This window comes from Phascolarctos cinereus, unplaced genomic scaffold (genome assembly GCF_003287225.1).
Source record: "Phascolarctos cinereus isolate Bilbo 61053 unplaced genomic scaffold, phaCin_HiC Scaffold_5;HRSCAF=322, whole genome shotgun sequence".
In the NCBI taxonomy this organism is placed as follows: Eukaryota; Metazoa; Chordata; class Mammalia; order Diprotodontia; family Phascolarctidae; genus Phascolarctos; species Phascolarctos cinereus.
The window spans coordinates 12,162,624-12,187,964 of NW_027555958.1; the positions used below are offsets into that span (position 1 = coordinate 12,162,624).

The window sequence follows — 25,341 nt, forward strand, 5'->3', positions numbered from 1 at the left end:
TCATGGGAGAGCAGCCCTCATAGGTCGGCCTCGAGGACCCAGCATCTGTGTCAGCTGGGCACCACCAGGGGGCGCACACAGGTCCTGGTCAGGTTTCTGCAGAAACTGTGGCGGAAGTGGGGAGCTGTGCTCCAGCTCCTCTGAACCACAGCTGGGGCCTCTGGGGAAGCAGCTGCGGTGGGGGGAAGGGCAGACACTCCAGAGTGCACCTGGGCAGCCGTGGAGAGGGTGGGCTTTGAAGAGGGGTCGGGGCTCTTCTCCCCACTCCTTGGCCTGTGACTGGAAGTCAGTTCATGAAGACTGAGAGCCAGGGGCCTGGATTTGGAGGCAGAGGACCAAGTTTAGAATCCTGCCTCTGACTCTTCTTATCTGTGTGACCTTGGGCTAGTCACTTCCCGATGACCCCCTTCCCCCACTCCTCCCCCTCCCAGCTCCCTCCTCTACCATGCCTGGCCCCCCCCCAGGGAAGGGAGTCAGGAATTTCTGCCCTGTATGGGACACAAGGTCCCTGCCCTTCCTGAGCAAGACCCAGAGCTTTGCTTCCAAGCCCCAGGGCCTGAGTTCAAGTCCAGTCCTGGTCAAAGGGAGGGTGTGTCAGGACCTGGATTTGAAGAACTTGACCTTTAAAAGCCCCCTCCTCACTGACTCCCCGGCTTCCTGCAAAGCACAGCTTGGGGATCCCCACCCACACAAGCCCTTCCTTGACCTCCCAGCCAGCCCCACCCCTGGTGCTGGTGAATAATCTATAAATGACTCCATTATTTATCTGGCAACATGTAGGTCTCTGCAGGCACCCAGGGACTGTGGTATGCAGGTGCAATGAGCCCAGCATCTGGAGGCTGAGGACCCGAGTTCAAAACCTGCTCTGATGCTCACTACCTGGATGACCTTGGGCCAGTGACTTAACCTCTCTGGGCCTCAGTTTCCCCATCTGTAAAACAAGAAGGAATAACAAGGGTGGGGAATAGACAGTGGAAGAAATGTGGACTGTATGGGGGGAGCAAGGTGAAATAAGTGGATGAGAAAGCTGGCGGCTTTTGGGCTGGCTGGTAAGGCACAGGAGAGCTTATATTTTATCCTAATAGGGAGTCACGCACCTTTCTCTGGCAGGAAGTGCCATCCCACAAGACTGAGGTATCAGGACGATCGTTTGGTGGGATTTATTGGTGCCGAGGCTAGGACGGAGAAGGGGGAGCTGGGAGGCCTGTGAGGATCAGGTGGAGAGGGTCTGAGCTTGGGAGTGGAGAAAAAGGGACAGACGGCCTGAGCTGTGGGTAAGTAAAATGGCCCAGATGCGGTAACTTGCTGTTCATGGCGGGAGGAAGGGGAAAGAAGAGGAGAGTGACTTACAGGTGGTGAACCCAGGGCGATCACTGCGGAGCTGGGCTGCCCTTAGAGACAGAGCCATCTAGAAGGGAGTGGGATTGGGAGAAGGCTAAAGGTTCCCCGGTGACCACTGAGACCCCAGGGGGAAATCCAGGCCACCACTGATGCCCTGGGGGAAATCCAGGATCGGCAGAGAACTAAGGGCCAGATATCTGAGTCATGGTCCATTGGGACAGAGGATTATGAAACTCTGGGAGCGGAGGAGGAGAGAGAACACGGAGGGAAAGAAGATGAGGCTCAGGATGGAGCCTGGGGGACACCGAGGGTGTCTCAAGTGGAATGGGACGGTTGGGAAAGGAAGCGCCCTGGGAACGTGGCTTCAGGGATGGAGCACATCCTCAGGAGGCCAGCCGAAAGCAGCTGGAGACTGGGAAGCGAAGCTCAGGTTGGGCTTGGTGATGCTGACCCTGGAGCCAGAGAATCATAAATCTAGAGGGAAACTGAGGCTTAGGGGCAAAGCGCCTTGTCCTCCACCACACAGCAGCAAGCGTCAGAGGCAGTATTAGAACCCTATTAGAATCTGTCTCTGACATATCTGCAAGTGATTCAAAGCTGGGAGAGACCCAGCTAAGGCAGGTCGACTAACACCTCACATTTCTGCAGCACTTGGCAATAGGCTTTCCTCCCAGCTGCTCCATGATGTAACTACCAGGGGAGAGGGCATTACTGGCCTGCTGCAGGGCTCTGTCCTCACCCTCGAGGGAATCATTCAAGTCACTGAGCACCTTACTGAGCATCTTCTGTGTGCCAGGCACTGTGCAAAGCACCCGGAAAACCAGACAGGAAAGGAATAGGCCCTACCCTCAAGAGGCTTCCATTCTCCTGGGGGAACTCGGAGTCATTCTGCTCAAACCCTCTACTTTTTACAGATGCAGAAACTGAGACCCAGAGAAATGAAGTAAATGGAAAACACAGAAGTCTCGAAGCCTTCAGACGAAGACTTTGGGACACCTCGTATATGAAGGAAACAGAAGAAGTTTCAGGGTCTGGTCAGGAAGCAAACTGGGACGTTTGCTCAGTCAGTGCATGGATAAGCATTTATGAAGCACCGACTATGTGCTAGGCCAATAGGCGGCCACCTGGCCATGGCATTCTTGTTTGTTTGTTTGTTTGCCAATGGCAACATATGAAACAACAAACAATTGCAAGTGACCTTTCTGCTTCTTCAGCTATGGGGGCAAAAAAGGGGGAAGTACTGACTTACCTGGTTTTTAGATGCCAACACGCTTTAGCTGCACTGTTGGTCCTTATCCGATGCCCAACGTATGCAGATATACACATTCTATATGTGTATATATATCACATTTATGATATTATATGTGATATATAGGATATTATATTGTGTAGAATATTCATGACATTATATGTTATATATGGGCTATTGTATTATGTAGAATATTTATGATAGTATATGTGATTTATAGGATATTATATTATGTGTAATATTTATGATATTAATGTGATGTTATATATGTATAGATCACTGGAGAAGTAGCGCCAATCCACCTTGACTGTGGAGGGACAGACAAAACAAAAACAAAAGGTGAGTGGACCTAGCCGCCTTGGAGCGGGGCAGAGAAAGGACCCGATGAAGCATCACTGTGTAGACCTGAGCCCGGTACTCTGGGGCCATCAGAAGCCTGAGGGCAAGGGCCCCCTCTCCTGTCTGATCATCGTCTCTCTTCTCACACTGGAAACCACCAACCCGGAAGAAGCCATCACACGAGAAGAAGAGCAGGGGTTCTGGTTGGCTGCGACCATTGGAAGGCGACTGGAGCTGGCTGGGAGGCTGCCCTTCAGCTCTGGCTTAGAACAGAGCGCTAGAGTCTTTCCCCGGCGACGGCATCATGACCCTGCTGGAAGGAGCCTCTCCCCTGCCGCTGAGGACCGGTGAGCCGGTCCAGTTGACCCACGGGAGTTCTGTGACTACTTAGCATAGTTAGTGCGGTGCGACTTTTAAAAAATTAATAACATCAATAATGACATGGCAGGAAGAAATGCTCCTCTTTGTTAAATTCAGAATGCAAAAAAAAAAATTTAAAGTAAGATGAATGTACTGAAAACAATGGTTTTTGTTTCTACATGGGAAGCTGGGTTAATACAACTAGAATGAACTTAAGGCAAATTTTGGCTGTTAGCATGAAGAACAAGGCTAAAAATGGCTGTTTTGTATCTGGTGTTCAAGAACCAAAATTTAATATGAGACAAATTTTCCCAGTGTGAAAAACAGACTTCCCAAAGGATTGCTCTCTAGGAGGGGGAGAGGGGAAGGACACACATTGGGAAGTGCAGAGGGATATAAAACCGAAGGCTCACAATACGTTTTCTAGAAATACATAGGTAGCGTCCTTATTATATTGAAATATTATATTTTATTGTATTGAAATGTTACCGTTCCAGAAGATATGGAACTCAGCAGGATAGTTAGTTAACATGTTGGATGACGGTCAGGATGCCAAAAGATTTGGACAGCCTGGCCTGAGAGCTGAATTAAGGATACAGTTCACTAGGGATAAATGTAAAGTCTTGCATTTGGGTGCAAAACATCATTTGAAGAAGTACTCAGAATAGGGGAAGGGGGAGATGTAGCGAGACAATACTCTAGTTGTTCAATTGTTTCCCTTTTTGAGGTTTTCTTGGCAGAGATACTGGAGTGATTTGCCATTTCCTTCTCCAGCTCATTTGACAGATGAGGAAACTGAGGCAAAACAGGGTGAAGTGACTTGCCCAGGGTCACACAGCTAGTAAGTATCTGAGGCCAGACTTGAGCTCAGGAAGATGAGTGTTCCTGACTCCAGGCCAGTGCTCTATGCACTATGGTGCCATCTAGCTGCCCAGCTAGGTTTGTATGAAAAAGATCTGGGGATCTTAGCGGCCTTCAGGCTCAGTATCAGTCATTGCTGTGAAAGGACAGACAGCAAAGCTAAGTTAATATCAGACTGCATTAGTAGAAGTGTTCAGAACAAGGGATTCAATTGGGTCCGTTTTCCTACACCCTGGAGGACTGATTCCAACTGGGTTGCCACATTTTAGGACAGACCATGAAAAGCTAGAAGCCATCCAGAGGAGGCTGGTCAGGATAGTGAGGGGCCTGGAAGCCATACCCTATGAGGTGTGGTGGAAAGATCTTGGATGTTTGTCCCAGAGAAGATTTCCAGGGGCACAGTCATTGTTCTCAAATTTAAAAAAATTAATTGATAGCTCATTTTTGCTTCACCTTCAGCACCAAATCTTTTCTCCAGCCTACCCAGGAAGCCATTCCTTATAGCACAGAATTTTAAAGAGAGTAATGAGAAAGTTCAATAAATCAATGGTACTGTATACAATGTTCCACACCCATGGTCTCCCACCTCTGAAAAGAAAAGTGATTCTGCAAATGTCTGAAAATCTGTCAGAAGATTTAATTAGTTCTTCTTGGCCGCAGAGGGTGTAACTGGGAAGTAGATTTGGGGTCAATATAAGAAGAATTGAAGGTGTTAGATAGCCTTTCAGTTGGTCTCCTGGACTCAAGTCTCTCCCCACTCCAATCCATCCTCCACTGAGCTGTCAAAGTGAACTTCCCAAAGCCAAGCAAGTCACCCTCCGCCTTCATAGATGACAGTGGCTCCCTATTGCCTCCAGGATCAAATAAAAACCCTCTGTTTGGCATTCAAAGCCCTTCGCCTCCTGCCCCCACCTTTTCAGTATCATACCCTGCATTCTCTCCCCCCTGCCTTGCACCCCAATATACTCTGCCTTCTAGGGGCTGTTCTTAGCACAAGACACTCTGTCTCCCAACTCTGGGCATTTTCCCTGGCCCTTTCCTTCCTTCCTAGCCTTGTGACCTTGAACCTTGCTAGGCCTCCAGTGGGGGATTGGCCTGGCTGACCACTGAGCTCCTCTTCACTCTCTGAGGTTGTGATTCTGGGGCTGGCTCTCTGACCACCCTCCCTTCTAGCCTCCCATTGCCCAGAACCTTGGTTCATGCAAGGCGCCTTCTTCAGTGGCGGGACTGGGGAAGAACGGGTTGCAGAGGCAGCAGAGTCCTGGGCTGCCTCACCTCCCGCATGCCCAAGGCTTGGCGGAAGGCCCCTCGGAAGCGGCTGGACAGAAGGCTGTACAGCACGGGGTTGGCAGCTGAGCTTAGGTAGAAGAAGACCCCCGAGATGACGTGCACGTACTCAAAGGCCTGCAGCAGCTCCTCCGACCAGTGGGACACACAGCTCCACATGAGGCGGTCCACGTGGAACGGGGCCCAGCAGACCCCAAACACCACGACCAGCACAACTACAAGATGGAGACAACGGAGTGACTTGGGGGGAGCTCTGAGCCCTGCCGACCTGCTTCTGGCTTTGTGTACTAGGGCGGTCTGGGTAGCCCCTGCTAAGTCACCTCGTCTCTGTAGCCTCAGTTTCCTCATCTGTAAAATGAGGGGGTTAGACTAAGGTCTCCTTTGGCTCTAAACCTATAATCTTGTGTCTGTACTGACACCCTGTGCCTCTAAACTCCCTCCCTGTGTCTACACTGATCCCTGTGCCCCTAATCTCCCTCCCTGTGTCTACACTGACCCCTGTGCCTCTAATCTCCCTCCTGTGTCTACACTGACCCCTGTGCCTCTAATCTCCCTCCCTCCCTCACTTACACAGCATCTTTGTCACCTGCGTCTGGCGATGCCTGTTGGGCTGCAGGGGGGTTCCCGGGCAGCTCCTTGGCCTGTCCGCCAGACTGCTGCTGTCACTTGCACTGCTGCTGGCCACGCTCTGGGTCCACAGGCGCCTCTCCCTCCGCAGCCTTAGGCCAATGAGCACGTAGAGGGTGCTGATGGTGGCCATGGGGAGGCCAAAGAAGAGCAGGTGGTCCCCTGCACCACCAGGTTGTAGATGGCACGCGGCCGGACCAACGTGCAGATGGCCGTGTTGGGCACCACGCCCCATCCGGGCACCTCCAGCTCCTGAATCCCATGCAGGCTGGTGTTGGGCAACGAGCAGAGCACGGACGCTGCCCAGAGGGTCCCGATGACCCGGCGGGCGTGGGCCCGGGTCAGAGGGCCTTGGCCTGAAGGGGGCGCGCCACGGCCACATACCGCTCCACGCTGAGGGCCGTCACGTTCAGCACCGAGGCCAGGCACACAGTCTCAAAGAGCAGCGTGCGGAAATAGCAGCCCCCGGCGCCCAGCTGGAAGGGATAGTTCTGCCGCATCTCGTAGAGCTCCAGGGGCATGCCCAGCAGCAGCACCAGCAGGTCGGACACGGCCAGGCTGAACAGGTAGCAGTTGGTGGGCGTGCGCATGGCCCGCTGGCGGAGGATGACCAGGCAGGTGAGGGCGTTGCCCGCCACACCCACAGCAAAGATCAGCAGGTAGGTGGTGCAGACGGGCCCGAAGAGCCTGCTCTGCGGGGGGCCCAGGTACTTGAGTCTCAGCTCCTCGGCGGTCAAGTTCAAGTCCTCCAGGTCAAAGGCTTCCCAGGCGCTGCCGCTTCCATTGAGGAGCTGGGACCCAGCTGGTCCTACCACAGACACGTCCCTGGGGAAGCTAGAGCAGTTGAGGTGAGGAGGAGCCTGGGCCTGTGCAAAGGGAGGAAGGAAGAGAATTCTGTCTGGGAACCTTAGCGGGTTGAGAGTTGGAGGCCCTGGGTTCAAATGTCGCTTCTGTCATTTGCTACCCAGGTGACCTTGGGCAAATTAGTTCGCGTCCCCGGGCCTCGATTTTCTCCCCCGTAAAATGAGGGTTGGGGCTGGACTAAGACGCCACTGAGGTCTCTTCTCGCTGTAGACCTGGGATCTTGTAGACACTGTCTGGGGGACCCAGGGCCAGTCGCTTTATCCGCTCAAGACTACGTGAGCCGTCCCTATTTGGTTGTTTGGTGATCCTGGGGGAAGGGGCTGTGATTTTCCCGAAGGGGGGAGGGATCGGTAATACCTACTCCAAGGGGCCCATTCCAGACTCACAGTGCAGAAAGCTGGGAGGCTGCAAAGCTGCAGACGGGCCAGCGGGAATGGGGGAGGGTTGGTTTGCAGTGGGAAGAGCTAGCGTGGCTACTGGCTGCACGCCCCGTCACTGGCGATCTCGGGGAGGCTGGAATGTGAGCCCTCCTCCTGGAATCTCAGCAGCCAGCTGGTCCGGCTGGTGCCCCAGAGAAGCCCAAGGAGGGGTCCTCCAGGCTCGGCTTGGAGACCTTCTGGAAGGCGGAGGTTGTAGATGGCCCTTGGCCGGGCAGCGTGCAGATGGCCCCTGGGGTCAGTGTGCAGACGGCCCCTGGCCGGGCAGCCCCCTCCGCCCTGGGACAGCTCTCATTGTTAGGGGACCTTTTGTTTTCCCGGTATCGAGCCTACGCTGGCTCCTTCCCGATTTCCTCCCCTCTGCTGCCCCTGCTTCTGCCCCCGGGGCCAAACAAAAGGAGTCTGATCTTTCCGCTGCCTGGCAACCTTTCACATCGCTGGTGAGTCGTCTTTCAGTCCTGGCCAGCTCTCCCTGACCCCATTTGGAGTTTTCTTGGCAGAGACGCTGGAATGGTTTGCCATTTCCTTCTCCAGCCCATTTTACAGATGAGAAACTGAGGCAAACAGGGTCACACAGCTAAGAAATGTCTGAGGCCAGATTTGAACTCGGGGAGAGAAGGCTTTCTGACTCTGGGTCGGCACTCTATGCACTCTGGCGGCACCTAGCGGCTGAGCGGGGGAACTATTGGTTGAGTCTCATCCGATGCAGCACTAGCTTTTTTTTTTTTTCCTGGCAGCCACATCCCACGGCAGATGTGGCTCAGCCTGGGTTTGTGGTCCACCGATCCCCTCCCCCGGGGTCTTTTTCAGACCAGACGCCCTCTACTCATGCTTTCTCCATCTTTTAGCTGGGAAGTGAATTTCTTGTACCCAGCTGGGAGACTTGCTGTTTATTTCAAAAAGTGGGTGAAGGGAATAAGCCTCCGTTAAGCACCTACTGTGTCGTTAGGCACTGTGCTGAGAGCTTTCCAAACATGAGCTCATCGGATAAAGGAGTTAAGTTGGATTCTGTCTGCTCTGTGGCCTGTCAGGAGCTTTTTGGACCCTGTCTGTGCTCTGGTGTGTAAGCTCTCCCTCCCAGCTCAGCGTCATCTGCACCCACTTTGGGTCGTCATCTTTCACCTCTTCCTGCCAGCACTTAGCACGGTACCTGGCACACAGTAGGAGCTAAATAAGCGCTCATTTCCTTCATTCCTTCCTCCAGCTGGTTGACCACCTCTCTTCCCATTTCAAACCACCCTCCCCCTAATGCCAAAGTGCCCAGGTGAAGATCTGACCAAGTCACCCACTGCCCTTATTCAACAAGCTTTGGGGGTGCCCTGTTTCCTCTTGGTATAAAGTACCCTTTCTTTGGTATTTAAAGCTCTTCACAATTTGTCCTCATCCCACCTATTCCGCTTCACCAGGCAGCTAGGTGTGCAGTGGATAGAGGACTGTTCCTGGAGTCAGGAAGACCTGAGTTCAAATTCAGCCTCAGACTGAGATCTAGCCTTGCCAAGTGCTGGGAATAGAAATGTTTGAGTTTCTTTGTGTAAACGTGGGCTCCACCACTTATTAGCTGTACGCCTTAACCGGGTCACTTTAAATTTCCCCTCTGTAAAATGAGAGGGTTGGGTTATATAGTTACTGAGAAGGTCCTTTCCAGCCCTAAGTCCTAGGTCCTCCTTCTAGGCTCCAGCGTTGTCCAGGACAGCCCAGCAGTGACCCATGCACCCAAATAGATTCCTTCCAGTTTTCCAGGCTGGGAAGATGCCAATACACGGTCTCAAGCTGAGTCTTTCTGAAAACTGCCTCCTCCTTCTTCTCCCCCCAACTCTTCATATGCCCTCTTTTCCCCTCCTCCTCTTCTCCCCCTACCCAAGTGGGGCCAGCCCCAGAAGCCCTCTTCTACCCTGTCTGGGGCCAGCCCTGCAGCTTCCTCCTGGACTGGATCCACAATGGGCACCCTACTCCCCCCATGCAGGGGCTCCTGCGTTCCCTGGGTCCCAGAGGAGAGCAATGCTTACCATGCTGCAGAGGCAGGCAGCTGGGAACACAGCTCCGACCTGTGCTCGACCATTGAAGGTGCAAAGTGGGCTCCAAGGCTGCAGAGAGCAGCATGCAGTAGGGCTATGAGGAGTACAGTAGAGGAGAGCTGCAAGGGAATGCTCAGCCTGGGCAGTTGCAGAGGTCTATGGACTTTTTGTTTGTTTTGTAATATAAACTGCCTCTGTGAGTCGCTGTCCAGCCTTGGAGTCACTGAAGCCTTGGCCAGGCAAGGAAACCAATTTGCCCTGTGTGGAGCTGTGTGTGTCCTTCTCCCACCTGTCCCTTCCCACAATTGTTCCCTCCTGGCCTCCTTATTCAAGCAGGTACACCAGCTATGCATGAGCTGACATAAGAGCTCCTTCTTACAAAGACTCGCACTTGACTTGAGCAGAGAAGCAGATATAGCCAGGATCACCAAGACACGTACAGACAAATGGAGCCAACAGGACCACACGCATTCACACAGGCACATACATGGCCGGGCGTGTGAGGGATGCATTTCCTCATTCTCTTATTCTCAGCAAATATGGAGCACCAGGAGCCTTGGAAGCTGGTCCAGAAACAGAACCACACACCACACAGTTGGGGTCACGGGTGGTGACTTAGCTCCAAAAGGAAGAGGGGAAAAGCAGAGGGTCTCAGTCTCCCTCCTCGTACAGCCCTCTCCCCAACCCAGAGGATCCTACATGGAGAGGTAGAAGGCACCTCAGAAGTCACTGCATTCAGCTCCCCCCTTTTACAGACAAATAAGTGAAGGCACAGGAAGGAGGTAAAGTGACTGCGTGAGGTAATCCATATCCTGGAGGAGTCCCAGCTTTATCCTTGGCTTTTACACATGGGGAGATGCTATGATGCAGGCAGGGGCTGGGGAAGGAGAAACAAGCATGAGAGAAACTGAGGTAGGAGGTAACACAAGAATTAGGCAAATTCTGCAGCCTGGGAAATTCACCTGAATCCAATTCAACAACTTCTACCGTGTGCCAGGTACAATGCCAAGTTCTGGAGACAGAAAGATAAAAACAAAACAGTTCCTGCTCTCAAGAAGCTTCCAATCTATTGGGAGGAAATCACACACAGAGAGACGAGCAAATAATACATTCAAACAAAATAAATCCAGTGGAGTTAGAGGTGATGAGGTCACCAAGAGAGTGGAGAGAGAGAGACAGAGACACAGAGAGACGGACAGAGAGAAAGACAGAAAGACAGAGACAGAGATGGACAGAGAGACAGAGAGAGAAAGAGAGAGACAGAGAGGAGGGCCCAGGGAAGAGCCTTAGCGGGTACCTGCATAGGGGAGTGGACATGGTATAGACAAGGATACAGCCCAGCGAAGGAGATTGAGAAGGAGCAGTGAGAGAGGAAGGAGAATCCAGACAGAGCAGGGTCATGAAAGCCCCAGAAGAGAGGGCACCCAGGAGGAGAAGGCAGCTGGTGGCATCCAGGGTTGCAGAGATGCCAAGTGGGATGAGGACGAGGAGAATGGCACTGGATTCAGCCAGAAAGAGAGCACTGGTGAGCCAGAGAGAACATTTAGTCAAGTAGGGAGGTCCAAGCCGGATGGCAAGGGGGTGGGAAGTGAGGCAGCTTCTTACTGGAGCTTGTCTGTGGGGGGGAGGATGATGGCCCGAGAGGGTGGCAGGGTCAAATGAAGGTTATCTAAGCATCAAGGATGCCTGGGGAAGGAGCCAGGGGGAAGGAGCCAGTAAACAAGGAGAGATCGAAAATGAGAGAGGAGAAAGATAGAGACAGAGACAGAGAAGATGATTGACGGGAAGGACAGGAGGAGATAGGAAGAGATGGGATCAAGGGTGAGTGAATGAGCTCCCTTCCTCTTCCTCAGAGATTAGAGCAAAGGGGGAAAGTCTGGGAGACGATACTGAGGAAACTGGAGAGGTGGAAGCCAGAGGAAGGAGAGCTCCCGGTGAATGGCATCAATCTTTTCCAGTGCTGTCGCCTCACTTGCCACTAGCAATCTGGGAGAGATCAGCAAACATTGTCGGGGCCTGAGGGAACAGCAAATATCCGGGTCCAGGAGCAGAGCAGGGGCACTCACTTATCTGGGCCAGGGCTCTCTCTGCCTGGCTCCTCAGAGGGGAGCTGCTGGAGGCCACAGCCAAGGGCTACAGGCTGGATGTGCAAGGCTGGGGGTGTTTCCCACCCTGAGGGTCTGGGAGGTAGAAAGAGGTTCCCACAGGTCAACCATCTATGGAGCTAGAAGGAACCTTCTAGTCCAACAGAAGAGGAAACTGAGGCTGAGAAGCCACAGGATCACAGAGCTGGCAGGCATCTCAGAAACCATCTAGTCTGGTCTCCTCATTTTACAGATGAGGAAACTGAGGCCTGTAGAAGTTAGTGTCAGAGACAGGATTTGAACCCAGCTCATCTGACACAGGGGCCAGGGCTCTTTCCACTGGACCACATGCCTCTCAGGACTTAATCCAACACGGTTTTGGATAATAACAGTGGTTGAAAAATCAGTCTCCCTGTAGCTAACTTGGAGATGAGTTTCTCCTCCCAGTACCCCCACCACCACCACAATGGCCCCTGCCCTTGAGTAGTTTCCATTCCATGGAGAGGGCCCCCCAGAGCTCAGGGGGCCCTGGCTTAGTTCATGAGTGGCCAGGGACACCTCTGTGCCATTATGAGGCAGAAGCTTCTAACATACTTAATTGACATTCATGAAGTACAGGGCTAGACGAGCCACTCCCCTGCTCAAGAAGCATTTGTGGCTCCCTGTTATCTCTGGGACGAAGTTCTATACTCCTCTGTTTGGCCCCTTCGCACTCTGGCTGCCGCCTAGCTTTCTAGGTGGATTTCACATCATTCCCCCTCTAGGGTTCCCCAAGCAGGACTTGGGGTCCAGCCAAACTGAGGCAGTTGTTGTGTTAGTATTAGACATCTCCTTTCTTGCCCATAGTTAGGAGTAGGGTTATAGTGGTATAAGGATTCAGCCTAGCAAAGGAGGCTGAGAAGGAGCTGTATCTGTATGGTCTCTCCCTCCTCACCTGGACCTCATCCTCCCTTCCTGCTCCCCCTCCTCTCCCCACCCTGTTTTTGCACTTTCTCTACCTTCTGAAATTCCTTTGTCTATATAAAACCCCTGGGGACTCCCCTCCCCACACACATACAGGTCAGGTCCCCCAGCAAACTCCCTGGGGCTGCTCATCTCAGCCCCCTAAGCTGCCACGGAAGTGGCATCTTCAGTAACCCGCCAGGGGCCACAGCGTGTTCTAAACAAGTGAGACCAGTGACAAAAAGTTTACCCTAAATAGACACCTTCCTCCACAAATACCTAGGCTCCAATGTGAAGTGGGGGGGCTTGTAGAAAGCAAGGCACATACAACCCTTGACCCAGACTTTAGCCAGGCTCCTGGAGACACTCTGCACAAATCGTCCCCCCTCCAGCTTCTCATCAGGATCTTCAGCTACAGCCTCCACCCTGATGCAGGCACTCATCACCCCTCCCCTGGGCTATTGTAATAGCCTACTGGTGTCTCCCAGACTCAAGACTCTTTTCCCTCTTGTCCCTCTTCCAAAGTGATTTTGCTAAAGTAAAGGTCTCTCCCTTAGATGAACTGATGCAGAGCGAGGTGAGCAAAACCAGGAGAACCTTGTACACAGTAACAGCAGCGTTGTCTGGTGGTCAACTGTGAACGACTTAGCTATTTTCGGCAACACAATGATCCAAGGCTATTCTAAAGGACTCATGATGAAAAACGCTAGCCACCTCCAGAGAAAGAACAGAGAAAGATCTTAATGCAGGTTGAAACATACTATTTTTCCTTTATTTTTCTTGTTTTTTTTTCCTTTTGGTCTATGTTTTCTTTTATAACATGGCTAATATGGAAATATGTTTTGTTGTGACTGCACATGTAAAAACTATCAAATTGCTTGCCTTCTCAAGGAGGGGAGAAGGGAAGGGGGTGAGAGAATTTGGAACTCAAAATAAAAAAAATGTCAAAAATGTGTTTACATGTAATTGGAAAAAATATAAAAATTTAAAGAAAAAGAAAACAGTGAATAAAACTAAGGAAAGTGAACTTCATTTACAAAAAAATCTACTTTGGATAAATATTTTTCTTTTTATTGGAAAAAACAGTGTAGGTCTGACCATATCATTCCCTTCCTTAATAAATGTCACTGGCTCCCTATGACCTCCAAGAGCAAATACAGGATATTCCAAAAGTTTTTAGTTATTAAAACTTAAAACAGCACTGAGGGTTTTGGGACACTCCAAATAAAGCCTTCAGTTTGGCTTTTAAAGCCCTTCCTAACCTGGCCGCTTTCTACCTTTTCTCCCAGGTAATCTCCCATCCTGCTATACTGGCCTCCTTGTCTTCCTTACACCCAGAACTCAGCCTCCCAACTCTGCCTTTTCATGGGCTGCCTTCCATGCCTGGACTTCTTTCCTTCCTCTGCCCTTCATCTGGCTTCATCGGGAGTCAGCTCCCCTCCCACTTTCTGTCGGAAGCTTCTCCTCCAACATTATCTCCCACTTATACTGCTTTGTATTTCATAGGTGCAAAACTGTTGGCATGTCATAAGTACCTCTAGGGAAGGGCCTGTTTTTGTCTTTCTTTTAATCCCCAGCACTCTGTGCTCTCAGCGCAGCGCCCCCACCAGATCTAAGAGCTTCCTAAAGTCTAGCACTCCTGAGCCCCAGGGGCTTTTCCTAGCCTTTTTAGATTGCCTTAACACCAGCAGAGCCTCCCTGGCTTATTCCCTCAGAGTCTGTTACCAGGAGACCTTCCCTTTCAGGGGCAGAATTTGGTTCTCAGTCCTAGGGGCCCAGATCTTTAGAACAAAAAACACAGTCATTTCAATGAGCAAATGCCCTCATATTTTAACCTTTTCTTTGGATGCCTCTTCCTTGTTCCTGACTCATATCCCTCATCAGAGATGTCACCCTACTTTACAGTGACTATTCCATCCACTCCCCAAATTTCCATCTCCCGCAAAGAATATCTGTCCAATAACTACCAAACAGCTTTGGGACTGGGGGAGTGGGGTAGTTTTTCAAATCCCGAGACTCCTCAGTTCTTGCACTTGGAAGAGAAGGTAGGGAAGGGAGATCACCTGGGGGAGGTGGACAGGGTCCTGGTCTCTCCAAAGGCATTCATATGTGCAGGGGACACCAAAGTCTGCAAGGAGGTTTGCCCTACACGTAGTTTGTATTCACTAGTAGTTTCCTTCCGGTTCTTTGAAGGGGAGAAGGGGATTGGCTCTGTCTTCCCCACCTGGGGAAAGGGGGGCAAATGTTTTCCTTGGTTTACTCAGGGAGAAATTGGAAGCACCGAGAGAGAAATTTACCTCCCAAGTACATTGCTATCCGGCATTTATGTAGCATCTGCTATGTGCCAAGCACAAACACAAGCAGAAAGTCCCTGGTCCCGAGGAGTTCAGGGTCTAATGGGGCAGATAATAAGCAAAAACAAATACGAAGAAACAAGCCGCAGACAGGAGAAACCGGAAGTGCTGAAAAGAAGGAAAGCATTAGAATGAAGAGAGGCAGCCTCTGTCAGAATGTAAGCCCTTTGAGAGAAGGGGCTGTTTCCACCAGGTGTGGGAAGTAGACCCCCAGAGGCCTGGGTATCCCAGGGGCTTTCTCAGCCCCTTCTGTTCTGAGGCCATACAGTATCAGGAGGATAGGACACTGATCTGAAGCTGGAGGGGACCGTAGGCTGGGCTATTGAGACCAACCCCCCATTTTACTAAGCAGGAGAGAGTTTGGGTCACATGTCCAGCTCAGTAACTGAGGTGGCTTCTGCACCAGGGTCTTCCTGACTCCAGATCTAGTGCCCTCTCCACTAGGATCCATTTGGAAGTCTAGACTTGAGAAATTCTTTGGATCACTCAGCTCAGCATGTCCCGCCCTCTGAACCCTACCAATAAGGCTTGAGAGGCATCATGAGGATGCTGGAGAAAGAGCTGGCCTAGAGGCTAAAAAGACTATCATTAGTCAGAAGACCTGGGTTCAAGCCCTACCTCCAACACATACTGGCTTAGGGGGGGTCTAAGTGCTTCAGGTAACTTGTATCAATCTGCATTGGTGGAGGGAGTCTCCACACTGGAAGTTCCTCAAATGAAATCACAAGTTCAATATACAAACATATGTTATAATTAGTAATGTTATACACACATACATATATCTTACAAAGTACTTCCCCCACAACAACTCTGTAACACAGATAGGACAGAGATTGCTACCCTGAATTCACAGATGAGGAATCTAAGACCTTGGGGGTGGGTGGGGAAGTGACTTGCCCAAGGTCACACTGGGAGCAAACAGCGCAGCCAAATTCTAACCCACTTCCCCTGAATCTACTATTCCAGGCTGGCTCTTTAATGAGAGTTGGGAACAGAGCAGCCTTGGCAACCTGGGAGAAGATGAGATTTCTGAGCTTAATTCTCCCGTGGGGAGGTGATGTGTAACGACAAGAGAACTTTAGAGATACGCTGTGTCTCCTCTTGCCTGAGGAGCAGGTGGCTGGGGCAGCAGTTTGGAATACCACAGAGAGGGAGGCAGAGGGAGGTGGGGGAGAGGGAGGAGGAGGGAGAGAGACAGGAAGGAGGGGGAGAGGGAGGGGGAGGGGAGAAGGAAGAGGGGGGAGGAGGGGAAACTGGTTGGGAGAGGGAAGGAAAGGGAGGGGGTGAGGGAGAAGGGAGGAGAGAAGGGGAAGGAGGAAAGGAGAAAAAGAAAGTGCCCTGCTCCCTACCTGGCCCAGGCAAGAGTGCTGGGTAAAGGCAGGTGGGGACCCTTTATTCAGTTCTCCAGTCCACTAAACATCTTTCCAGTGTTCCCAGACATGCCCAGAGGATGGGAAAACAAAGACAAAAATGAAACGATCTTGCTTTCGAGAAGTTTTTATTCTACTGGAGAAATAAAACAAGCTCAGACGAGAAAATATAAAGTATATTCCAAAGAAAGACACAGTCATTTTTTTGTGGGGAGGAGGGGAAATTAGCACTCACAACGAGGAGAACAGGATTTCACGTAGGAGGGACCTTGAAAGAGACTAGGGAGTCCATGGCTACGTGTTCATTATATACATTGTTCCAATTTTCCTGGACAGGGGCTGTGGGCAAAGTGATCCAGAACATCCCCCGTGGTTTTTCTACACCTTTCGACACGTTGTTTATGTGAATATTATTTTGACCATTTTTCAGATGGGAATGATGCGTCCGTGATCCCACTGGGGGCTAGGACCCAGGCTTTAGACTCAGCCCTTGCACCTCCTGGATCCCCGGGGAGCATTAGAGAGAAGGTAGGAGATAGGACTCAAGAGTCCCTCTGGGCTGGCTGGCGTATACATGGACGCCTGCCAGCTACATCCTCTGAGCAGTTTCATGGTACATTGTGACCTAGGACACGATCCCAGAAGATAAGGTTGGCCTGCTTACCCGCCACTAGCTCTTCCTGGCTCCTCCCCACCCTGTTCTTAGACCACCTTTCTGTACGACTTAGAGAAGGTGTCATCTAGGCCCCCCCACTCCATTTTACAAAGGGGGAAATTAAGGCCCAAAGATCTTAAGGTCACAGACCCCTGGTTCAAATTAAAGTCTTTCTAACTGGCTCCCAGCCCAGGGCTCTCTCCATCGTGCCAAGACTGCCTTTAAGGCAATAAACATGTTGGATGTGGGACGCCTGTGGGACGTGCAGCTGTGGGTATTCACAGGCAGCTGGTAACATGAAGTTGGAGCTCAAAGGGTAATGGGGGCAGGATCTACGGACTGGGAGTCATCTGCACGAGACAATAATTAAACCCATGGGGCCGATAATGTCCCTGAAAGCGGGATGGAGAAAGAGAAGCGGGCTCAGGACAGATCCTTGGGGGAACACTTCGCTCCCCAGGGCTTTGGGAAGGAGACATCTGGTTCTCCCAAGTTTTTTTTTTTTAATCAGAAATTCAAACTAAAAGAAGAGAGGAGAGCAGAGACAGGTAGGGCTGATTCAGCTGGTGAAATACTGTCCTAGGAGAAGCCCTAGCATTGTGCTGACTTAAGGATCAGAGAGGAAGGGACTGGTCTGGTTTAGAACTTCCCTCCCCGCCCCTCCCCCAGCTCAACTAGCTTTCTGTTGTTGGTTTGCTGTTTTGTTTTGTTTTGTTTTGTGAGGCAATTGGGGTTAAGTGATTTGCCTAGGGTCACACAGCTAGTGAGCTTCAAATGTCTGAGGCCGGATTTGAACTCAAGTCCTCCTGACTGCGGGGCCGGTGCTCTATCCAGTGCTCCACCTAGCTGTCCCTCCACTAGGTTTAATTACAGCCCACCCAGCCTGGTCCAGCCCCCAGCTTTCCAGGAATTCATCCTGAAGGATACCACTTTTGAGGAATGGGAGTGGAGGCGGGTCAGGGAATAATCTTTCTCTAATTCCTGTACAATCCAAGTAATTCACTGACTTTGCTGTCCAAGTAGGGTACTATGCAGTGACCATGTTATGTGGACAGCTCTCTTCTTTCTACAACCATCATACTGAATCAGGAAAACTTCCTCCCTGTCGTTCTCTCTGGGGCCGCTAGGTGGCGCTGTGGATAGACCACTAGGCCTAGAGTCCAGGGGATGTGATTTTAAATGTGATCTCAGACACTTACTAGCTGTGTGACCCTGGGCAAGTCACTTCACCCTGTTTGCCTCAGTTTCCTCATCTGTCAAATGAGCTGGAGAAGGAAATGGCAAACCACTCCAGTATCTCTGCCAAGAAAAGCCCAAATGCAATTACAAAGAGTCAGACACAATTGAAATGAATGAAGAGCGATCTTTTTCTCAGGTGCCATCCGCAAACTCTTAAAATGAGGAACAATGGAATCTGGGGTGACCGCAAGGAAACTTCCAAAGCTGGGGCTGCCCAGAAAATCCCTGTTCTCTGGCTAAGCTAAATCTGGGGTCACATTGCCTAAGGAATTCAAAATCCTGTATTCTTTTTTAATTTTTTTAAAATTTTATTAATTTATTTTAATTTATCAACAATCACTTCCATAAGCTTTTGAGTTTAAAATTTTTCTCCCCTTCCTTCCCCACCTCCCTCCCCAAGAGGGTGCACAGTCTGATATAGGCTATACCTATACATTCTTATTAAACATATTTTCACATTAGTCATGTTGTAAGGAAAAATTAGAACCAACAGAAGGAACCATAAGAAAGAGGAAACAAAACACAACAGAAAAAAAAAGCTGTATTGAAACTCCATAGTTCTTTCTCTGGACGTGGATAGCATTTTCCATCATGAGGCCTTGGGAGATGTCTTAGAGCCTTGCATTCCTAAGAAGAGCTAAGTCTATCAGAGCTAGTCATCACACAATGTTGCTGTTACCATGCACAAAGTTCTCCTGGTTCTGCTCACTTCATTCAGCATCAGTCCATACAAGTCTTTCCAGGTTTTTCTGAAGTCTGCCTGCTCATCATTTCTTACAGCACAACAGTATTCCATCACATTCATATACCACAACTTGCCCAGCCATTCCCCAATGGATGGGCATCCCCTCAATTTCCAGTTCTTTGCCACCACAGAAAGAGCTGCTATGAATATTTCTGTACATGTGGGTCCTTTTCCCATTTCTAGATCTCTCTGGCACACAGCCCTAGAAGTGCTATTGCTGGGTCCAAGGGTATGCACATTTTGATAGCCCTTTGGGCACAGTTCCAGACTGTTCCATGAGCAGTACTCTTGAACTCGCTTCTCTGAACTCATGCAAGCCTATGCTCACCATTGCCATGTGCTTCTCCAAAGCCACCTCTACACCTTCCGGGAGAGGAAGAAATTGCTCGCCTAGACTCCCCCCTGTTGCACTATGGAAGATGGTGCTGGGGGGAGAAGCTGGAATCCTGGAGAGCCAGAGTCCAGGTGAAGGCGGCTAGCTCGCTCCCTTAGGAAATGAAGAGAGGAGTCAGCCAGGCATTAGGAGCTCCCAGTGTCCTATGGTGGCCTCCAAACAATGGCCCAAGTTACAAAATCAAGGAATTCTCTCCTAAGCACTCTCTGCTCCACTTTGCTCACATCTAGTGGATCACTCAGGTTCGTCTCTTCTGTTTCCATCTGGTCCCTTCTCTCTACTCCCACAGTCCTTGTGCTAGGTCCACCTCCCCTCACCTCTCACCTCAGCAATTTCCATCACCTCCTATTTGATTTCCCTTCCTCCACCCATCTTCCACGAAGCCACCAAAGTGATCTTCCGAAAGCACCAGGTTACTCCCCTTCTCAAGAAACCCCGGTGGCTCCCAATGACCTCTAAGGACAAACATAAACTCCTCTGGCCTTTCACAGCGTGGTCATGACCTACCGTTCTACTTTTGGCAGAGGCTTTTCCCTTAGCCGCACTCTACAGCTAAACTGACCTTGCTATGTCTCACATATGACCTTACACCTCCTGTCCCCATGTTTTTATACAAGCTCCCTCCTCCCCCTTCATTCATGAAACATTCTCCTTCCTGACCTCTGCCTCTTAGAATCCTGGTTGTTCAGTTGTTCAGTTGTGTCCAACTCTGCAAGTCTCATAGAGCGTGAGCCTCCACTAGCATGTGTCCCATTAACAATCAGCCGGTAGACATAATTATCTCTTAGCAAAGGTATTTATTAAGGGGGCAAAGTAAAGAAACATTCCGCCGTAAACCTGGGGTACACCCTCCCACAAATACACACAGCACCCATAGTAAGAGCAGGCTCAGCTTTTGAGTACAGCGACAGTGGAGGAGAGGTGTAGTATATGTGCACAGCAAAGGCGACTCAAAAGTCTTTGTACTGAAAGGCTTCCCAGTCCTTTCTTTGGAGAGTCTTCATGCAGGCAGCTAGGGGGCTCCATAGTGCACAGAGTGCCCGGCCTGGAGTCAGGAAGACTCATCTCTGTGAGTTCAGATCCAGCCTCAGACTCTTACTAGCTGGGTGACCCTGGGCAAGTCACTTTACCCTGTGTGCCCCAGTTTCCTCATCTGTCAAATGAACTGGAGAAGGAAATGGCAAACCACTGTAGTATCTTTGCCAAGAAAACCCCAAATGGGGTCACAAAGAGTCGGGCACAATTGAACAGCAGCTTCACGCATCTATCTCCCTTTGAGCGCAGTGTCTCTGCTGGCTTCCCAGGTTCTTTTCTTCTCCATAGCTGACTCTCTTCTCTGCTGCCAGGGGTCTTGTGGAGTATGTGTCTCTGCTCCTTTAATTTTGCCTCAAATTCTCTAAAATGGTGACTTTGTCTGCTGTTTCCCCCTAGGCAAGGCGTTCTCGAAGCCATGGCCACTGTGGGGAATGGGGACAGGAAGAGGAAAATGTCCTTCTCCTCAAAGCATTTCTGAGCCTGCGCTCCCTATGTGATCGCCTTTTCTGGCTTAGCTGTCTGAAGCCCTCCCGCCTTTACAGGCATTCTTCCTCGTGAGGCCACTCGGGGTCATACTTTGTAAAGGGGTCACCACGTGGGGTGGCAAGTCGATACTTAGCTTCATGCCTTGTTAAATCACATTAAAATCTCATCATCTGAGGGGGCAGCTAGGTGGCGCAGTAGATAGAGCACCGGCCCTGAAGTCAGGAGGACCTGAGTTCAAATCTGGCCTCAGACCAAACACTTGACATTTACTAGCTGTGTGACCCTGGGCAAGTCACTTAACCCCAATTGCCTCACAAAAAAAAAAAAAGCTCATTATCTGGGAAAGAGGAAATCACACCCTCCTCCCTTACATTTAGGGACGGATTATATATCCAGATCCTTGACTGAGTGGCATATCCTTGAAGGCCGTCAATATACAAACGTTTATTAAGTGCCTGCTATATGCCAGAGACATTGTGCCAGGAGCTTCTGCGGATATACAAAGATATGCATGAAAGAATCCCTACGCTCCCATTTTGTAGGGGGAAAATGCATACACATATAAATACAGGGGCAGGGAGCCCTGCATACAGCAGGTGCCTAATAAGTGCTCGTTGATTGACTATTTGTTATCTCCTCCATGATAATTTGAGTTGCTTTAGGAGAAGGACAGTTTTGCTTTGTATCACCACAGCTGAGCATGCCTGATACCTGGCACGTACCTAATACTTATTGATTATTTAGACTTTTTGGCACTGCTCCCTGGGGAGGGGAGGAGATCAGGGTGTTAAGAAGAGGGATCTGGGAGGCAGAGCTGGGACTCCATCCTTCACCCAGGACTGTGCTCTCTCTGGTGGCCAGAGTGGCGACCCTCCTGGTCCTCTGGTCCCTCTGCCTGGGCTTGGAGACGAAATCTGGAACTGACCGAAAGTAGTTCCAGAGTCCTTGGCCTAGGGTTCCCAGGGGGTGACCCACACCAGCCTTCTGTTTTTCTCTATTGTCTTTTTGTCTTTAAGAAGGCTCATAGGGTCTAGAGAAAGAAATGACCTTGGAGGTCATACAATTCAGCATGCTCATTTTTTAAAAATTATGTATTTTTTCAATTAATAAGAATGGATTTTTCTCCCTCCTATCTATACTTTAAATAAATCATTTTAAATTTTCAGTTACCAAGGATTTTCTCTCTCCACCTATACCTGTCGCCACCACCAAAAAAAAAAAACAAATTTCTTATAACAGACATGTATATATATGTATATATACGTGCATACAAGTGTAAATATATTTATATATAACAAATATAAATAAAATATAATATGGATATACATAATAAATAAATATGAATTATATATGTATATATATATATATTTAAGCAAAGCAAATTCTCACACTGGCCCTGTCCAGAAATGTGTGTCTCAATCTGCCCTGAGGCCATCCCCGCTCCCTCCTCGCTCTCTCCCCTCCCCACGCGCCCCCCAGGCTGGGCAGTGTGCTCCATCATCGATCATGTGGAATCACAGCGGCCGTGGCACCGATTCCGGTTTGTGAGTCTTTCAAAGGCATTCGTCCGTTACAGTGTCATTGTTATTGGATAAATGTTTCTCTTGGTTCTGCTCACTGTGCTCCGCATCGGTCCACAGGAGTCTTCTCTGGTTTCACCAAAACCATCTCTTTCATTATTTCTTGCGGTACAACAGCATTCCGTTCCATTGACGCGCTATCATCTGTCCAGCCATTCCCCAGTTGAGGGGCGCCCTGTAGATCCCCAGTTCCCCACACATCCTCCTCTTCTGGATGAAGAGAGATCTAGGGAGATGCAGTGACTTGCTTGGAGGTTTCCCCATCCTCATCCCTTGGAGAACACCTAATGCCCTGGGCAAGGGAAGGCCGGCCTGCAGCTTGGCTTTATGGATCAGCCCTCATGCTGAACAGGACCCAGCCCTGCTGACCTCCGGGAGCCCAAGACGCCTGGCTCAGCTCAGCCTCAGGATCAGGGAGAGCTCGGGGCCGACGCCAGGGCATCCACCAGCGGAATCCCACGGCCTCCACCCATCTCTCTGCTCTGCCCTTGGCCGCCAGCAAGGCTCTGCCTTGGGCAGGGGACATGGCTGCTGCCATGATGTGTTTTGTCTCCGCATAAAGACAGAGTCTCCCTCAGAACCAAGAAGTCAGCTCCTCCCAGAGCTGGGATGAGGCATCTCTGTGCCTGGGCGATGTTTGAGAATGACGTGCTTTGCTCTCTGTGACTCTCCCGTGACAGCTTTGAGTCTTCCCTGAAATACGCACGATCTGGCCACGGAGCGTAGGGGAGCCGGGGACTCACTATTGTTATTGTTTTGTTATTGTTATCATTATTTGACCTAAACAAAACTTTCAGGGTCACGAAGTACTTGGCATGTATCATCTTATCTGAACTCAACAACTCTGGCAAGTAAATGAGGTGATTATTCCCATTTTTCAGATGAGAAAATTAAGATAATAAAACGCTTTTTAAAAAAATACACAGAAAAAAACAAAAGTTTAGAAGGGGACAAAGAATCACAGAATTTAGGTGTTGGAAGGGACCTCAGTGGCTTCTAGTTGGACCCATATACCAAAGGAATTCCCTCCTTAACATCCCCCCAAGTGGCCATTCAGACTGCTCCAAACATCCAAGGAAGGGCAATTTTGTTATTTCTTCGTAAAATTGAACATGCTTAAAAGTTCACAGTTTGATACATAATCCTCCTTTTTTTTTTCTTTGTACATTGAAATGTTTGTTGGTGATTGTTAAATTTGTGACAGGAAGCTAGCTGAGTGGTATAGTGGCTGGAGTGCTGGGCTCTGAGTCATGGAGACCTGAGTTCAAATCTTCCCTAAGATACTTCTCCCCATGGGACTATGACCAAGTCAGTTGGTATCTTTTAGACTCAGTTTCTTCATCTGTAAAATGGGGATTGCAAAAAGCCTGTGCTTCCCAGAGTTGGTATATAAGAGCCAAATGAAAGCATTTACATAAAGTACTTTGCAAACCATAGTATTCCATCAAGTTAGCTACTATGATTATAAAGAAGATTTTTTAAAAAATAAAACGAGCCGTCTCAGACGGGGTGAGTAAGCTGCTTACAGCCGTACAGCTCATTCGCTTTTTAGGGTTTCCAACTCACAGTCACCCTGAGAGGAAGGGAAGTACTATCGTTGAACCCATTTTACAGATGAACATGTGGTATTTTCCAGGCATGGCACGTGCTCTATCTTGGACTGAGCATTTGGCCCGTAGGAAAGATGAGTAGTTCAAGGTGAGGCTAGGGCCAAACCATAGAGACATTGAATGGCACACTAAGGAGTCTGGATTTTATCCAGAAGGCGATGGGGAGGCACTGTTGGGTTCTGAACAGGCAGATGTTGATCAGATCTGGTTGTGGGTGCAAGACAAAGTGGGCCACCCACCCGCCCATCATCTCAGGCGGGGGATGTTCGTGGAGAAAGCAGGAGGCTGATGGTCTCAAGGTGCCACGCTCGGAGTGTAAGGTCACTAACATCACTCTTGATTGTCCCCCATTGGATAATTCCACACCAGGCCTCTCTGTCGCTCATAGGATCATGGATTGAAAGCTGGAGAGAACCTCTTCATTTTATAGATGGGGAAACTGAGGCCCAGATGTGACGTGACTTTCCCAAGGTCATACAAGGATTAAGCGGCAGAACCAGGATTCAAACCCAGATCCGGTTCCCTTTCTTTCCTGTTGAGCTGGGTGGCCCAGTGGATAGAATGCTGGGCTGCAGGCTGGCCTTCCTTTGCCCAGGACATTAGGCGTTCTCCAAGAGATGAAGTTAGGGAAACCTCCAAGCAACTTACCTGAATTCAAATCCTGATTTGGACGCTTATTAGCTGTATGACTCTGGGTGAGTCACTGATCTTTTCTGGGTCTCAGTTCTCTCCATCTGTAAAAATGAAGGTGTCTCTAAGATGCCTTCCTGCTCCAACTTTGGGACAACTTCACAGGATTCTCATTTTTTTTTTTCACGATTGGCTTACAGACCTTGTACTTCTCTGAGAATGGCCATCAGCCTTCCCCAAACTTGCTCCAGTCCCCATTCCAACTTTGTGGAGCAGCAAAAAGGGCCTTGGCTTTAATAAATGCCATAGAATTTATACCTCTGCTACCTCGGGCAAGCCACTTAGCCCGGATGAGGCTCAGTTTCCTCCTCCATAAAATGGGTTGGACCAGCTGGCTTTGAAGGCCTTTCCAGTTCTCAAGCCATGCTCCTAAGATCCTAAGTCCTTGCCTAGTGAGGACAACGCAGGGCCAGGAATGTGAGGAGGGGCCCCTCTTGTTGGGGCTGGGGAGCTGTCAGGGCTTGCCCTCCCCTGGCACTGCCCTCCCCCCTGGCACTGCCTCACATTCACTTTCAGATGACTCAGTTTCTGTGTCACTGAGGATGTGGGATGAGCTTGAGGAATGAAGTGATGGGGTGCTCGGGTGCTTGTGTTTGGGTGCTTGTGCTTGGACCCCAATTTCTCCCTAGCCTCAGAAACACTGTCCCTGGCAGTTTCTCCTCAGCCCAAGGACCCTGTGCCTAGCAATTACTCGTGAGTGGGCCCCAGCACACCCTTATCTCTTTCCCTGGTGCAGTTACAAACAGCACCTGAAGAAATTATTAGTTCGAACTGGTT

The 25,341-nt window shown here is 50.0% G+C and overlaps 1 protein-coding gene across 1 annotated transcript; it reads right to left on the bottom strand.

Moving 5' to 3' along the window:
- Nucleotides 1–3,609: 3,609 nt before the first annotated feature.
- Nucleotides 3,610–22,802, bottom strand: NMUR1 (neuromedin U receptor 1). The gene is given in 9 exon segments (XM_078155426.1): nt 3,610–5,652; nt 6,008–6,217; nt 6,220–6,411; nt 6,414–7,014; nt 7,118–7,235; nt 7,406–7,597; nt 9,372–9,449; nt 22,303–22,474; nt 22,634–22,802. Coding segments are annotated over 9 exon segments (2,019 nt in total). The 3' UTR covers nt 3,610–5,365.
- Between the last annotated feature and the right edge of the window lie 2,539 nt (nt 22,803–25,341).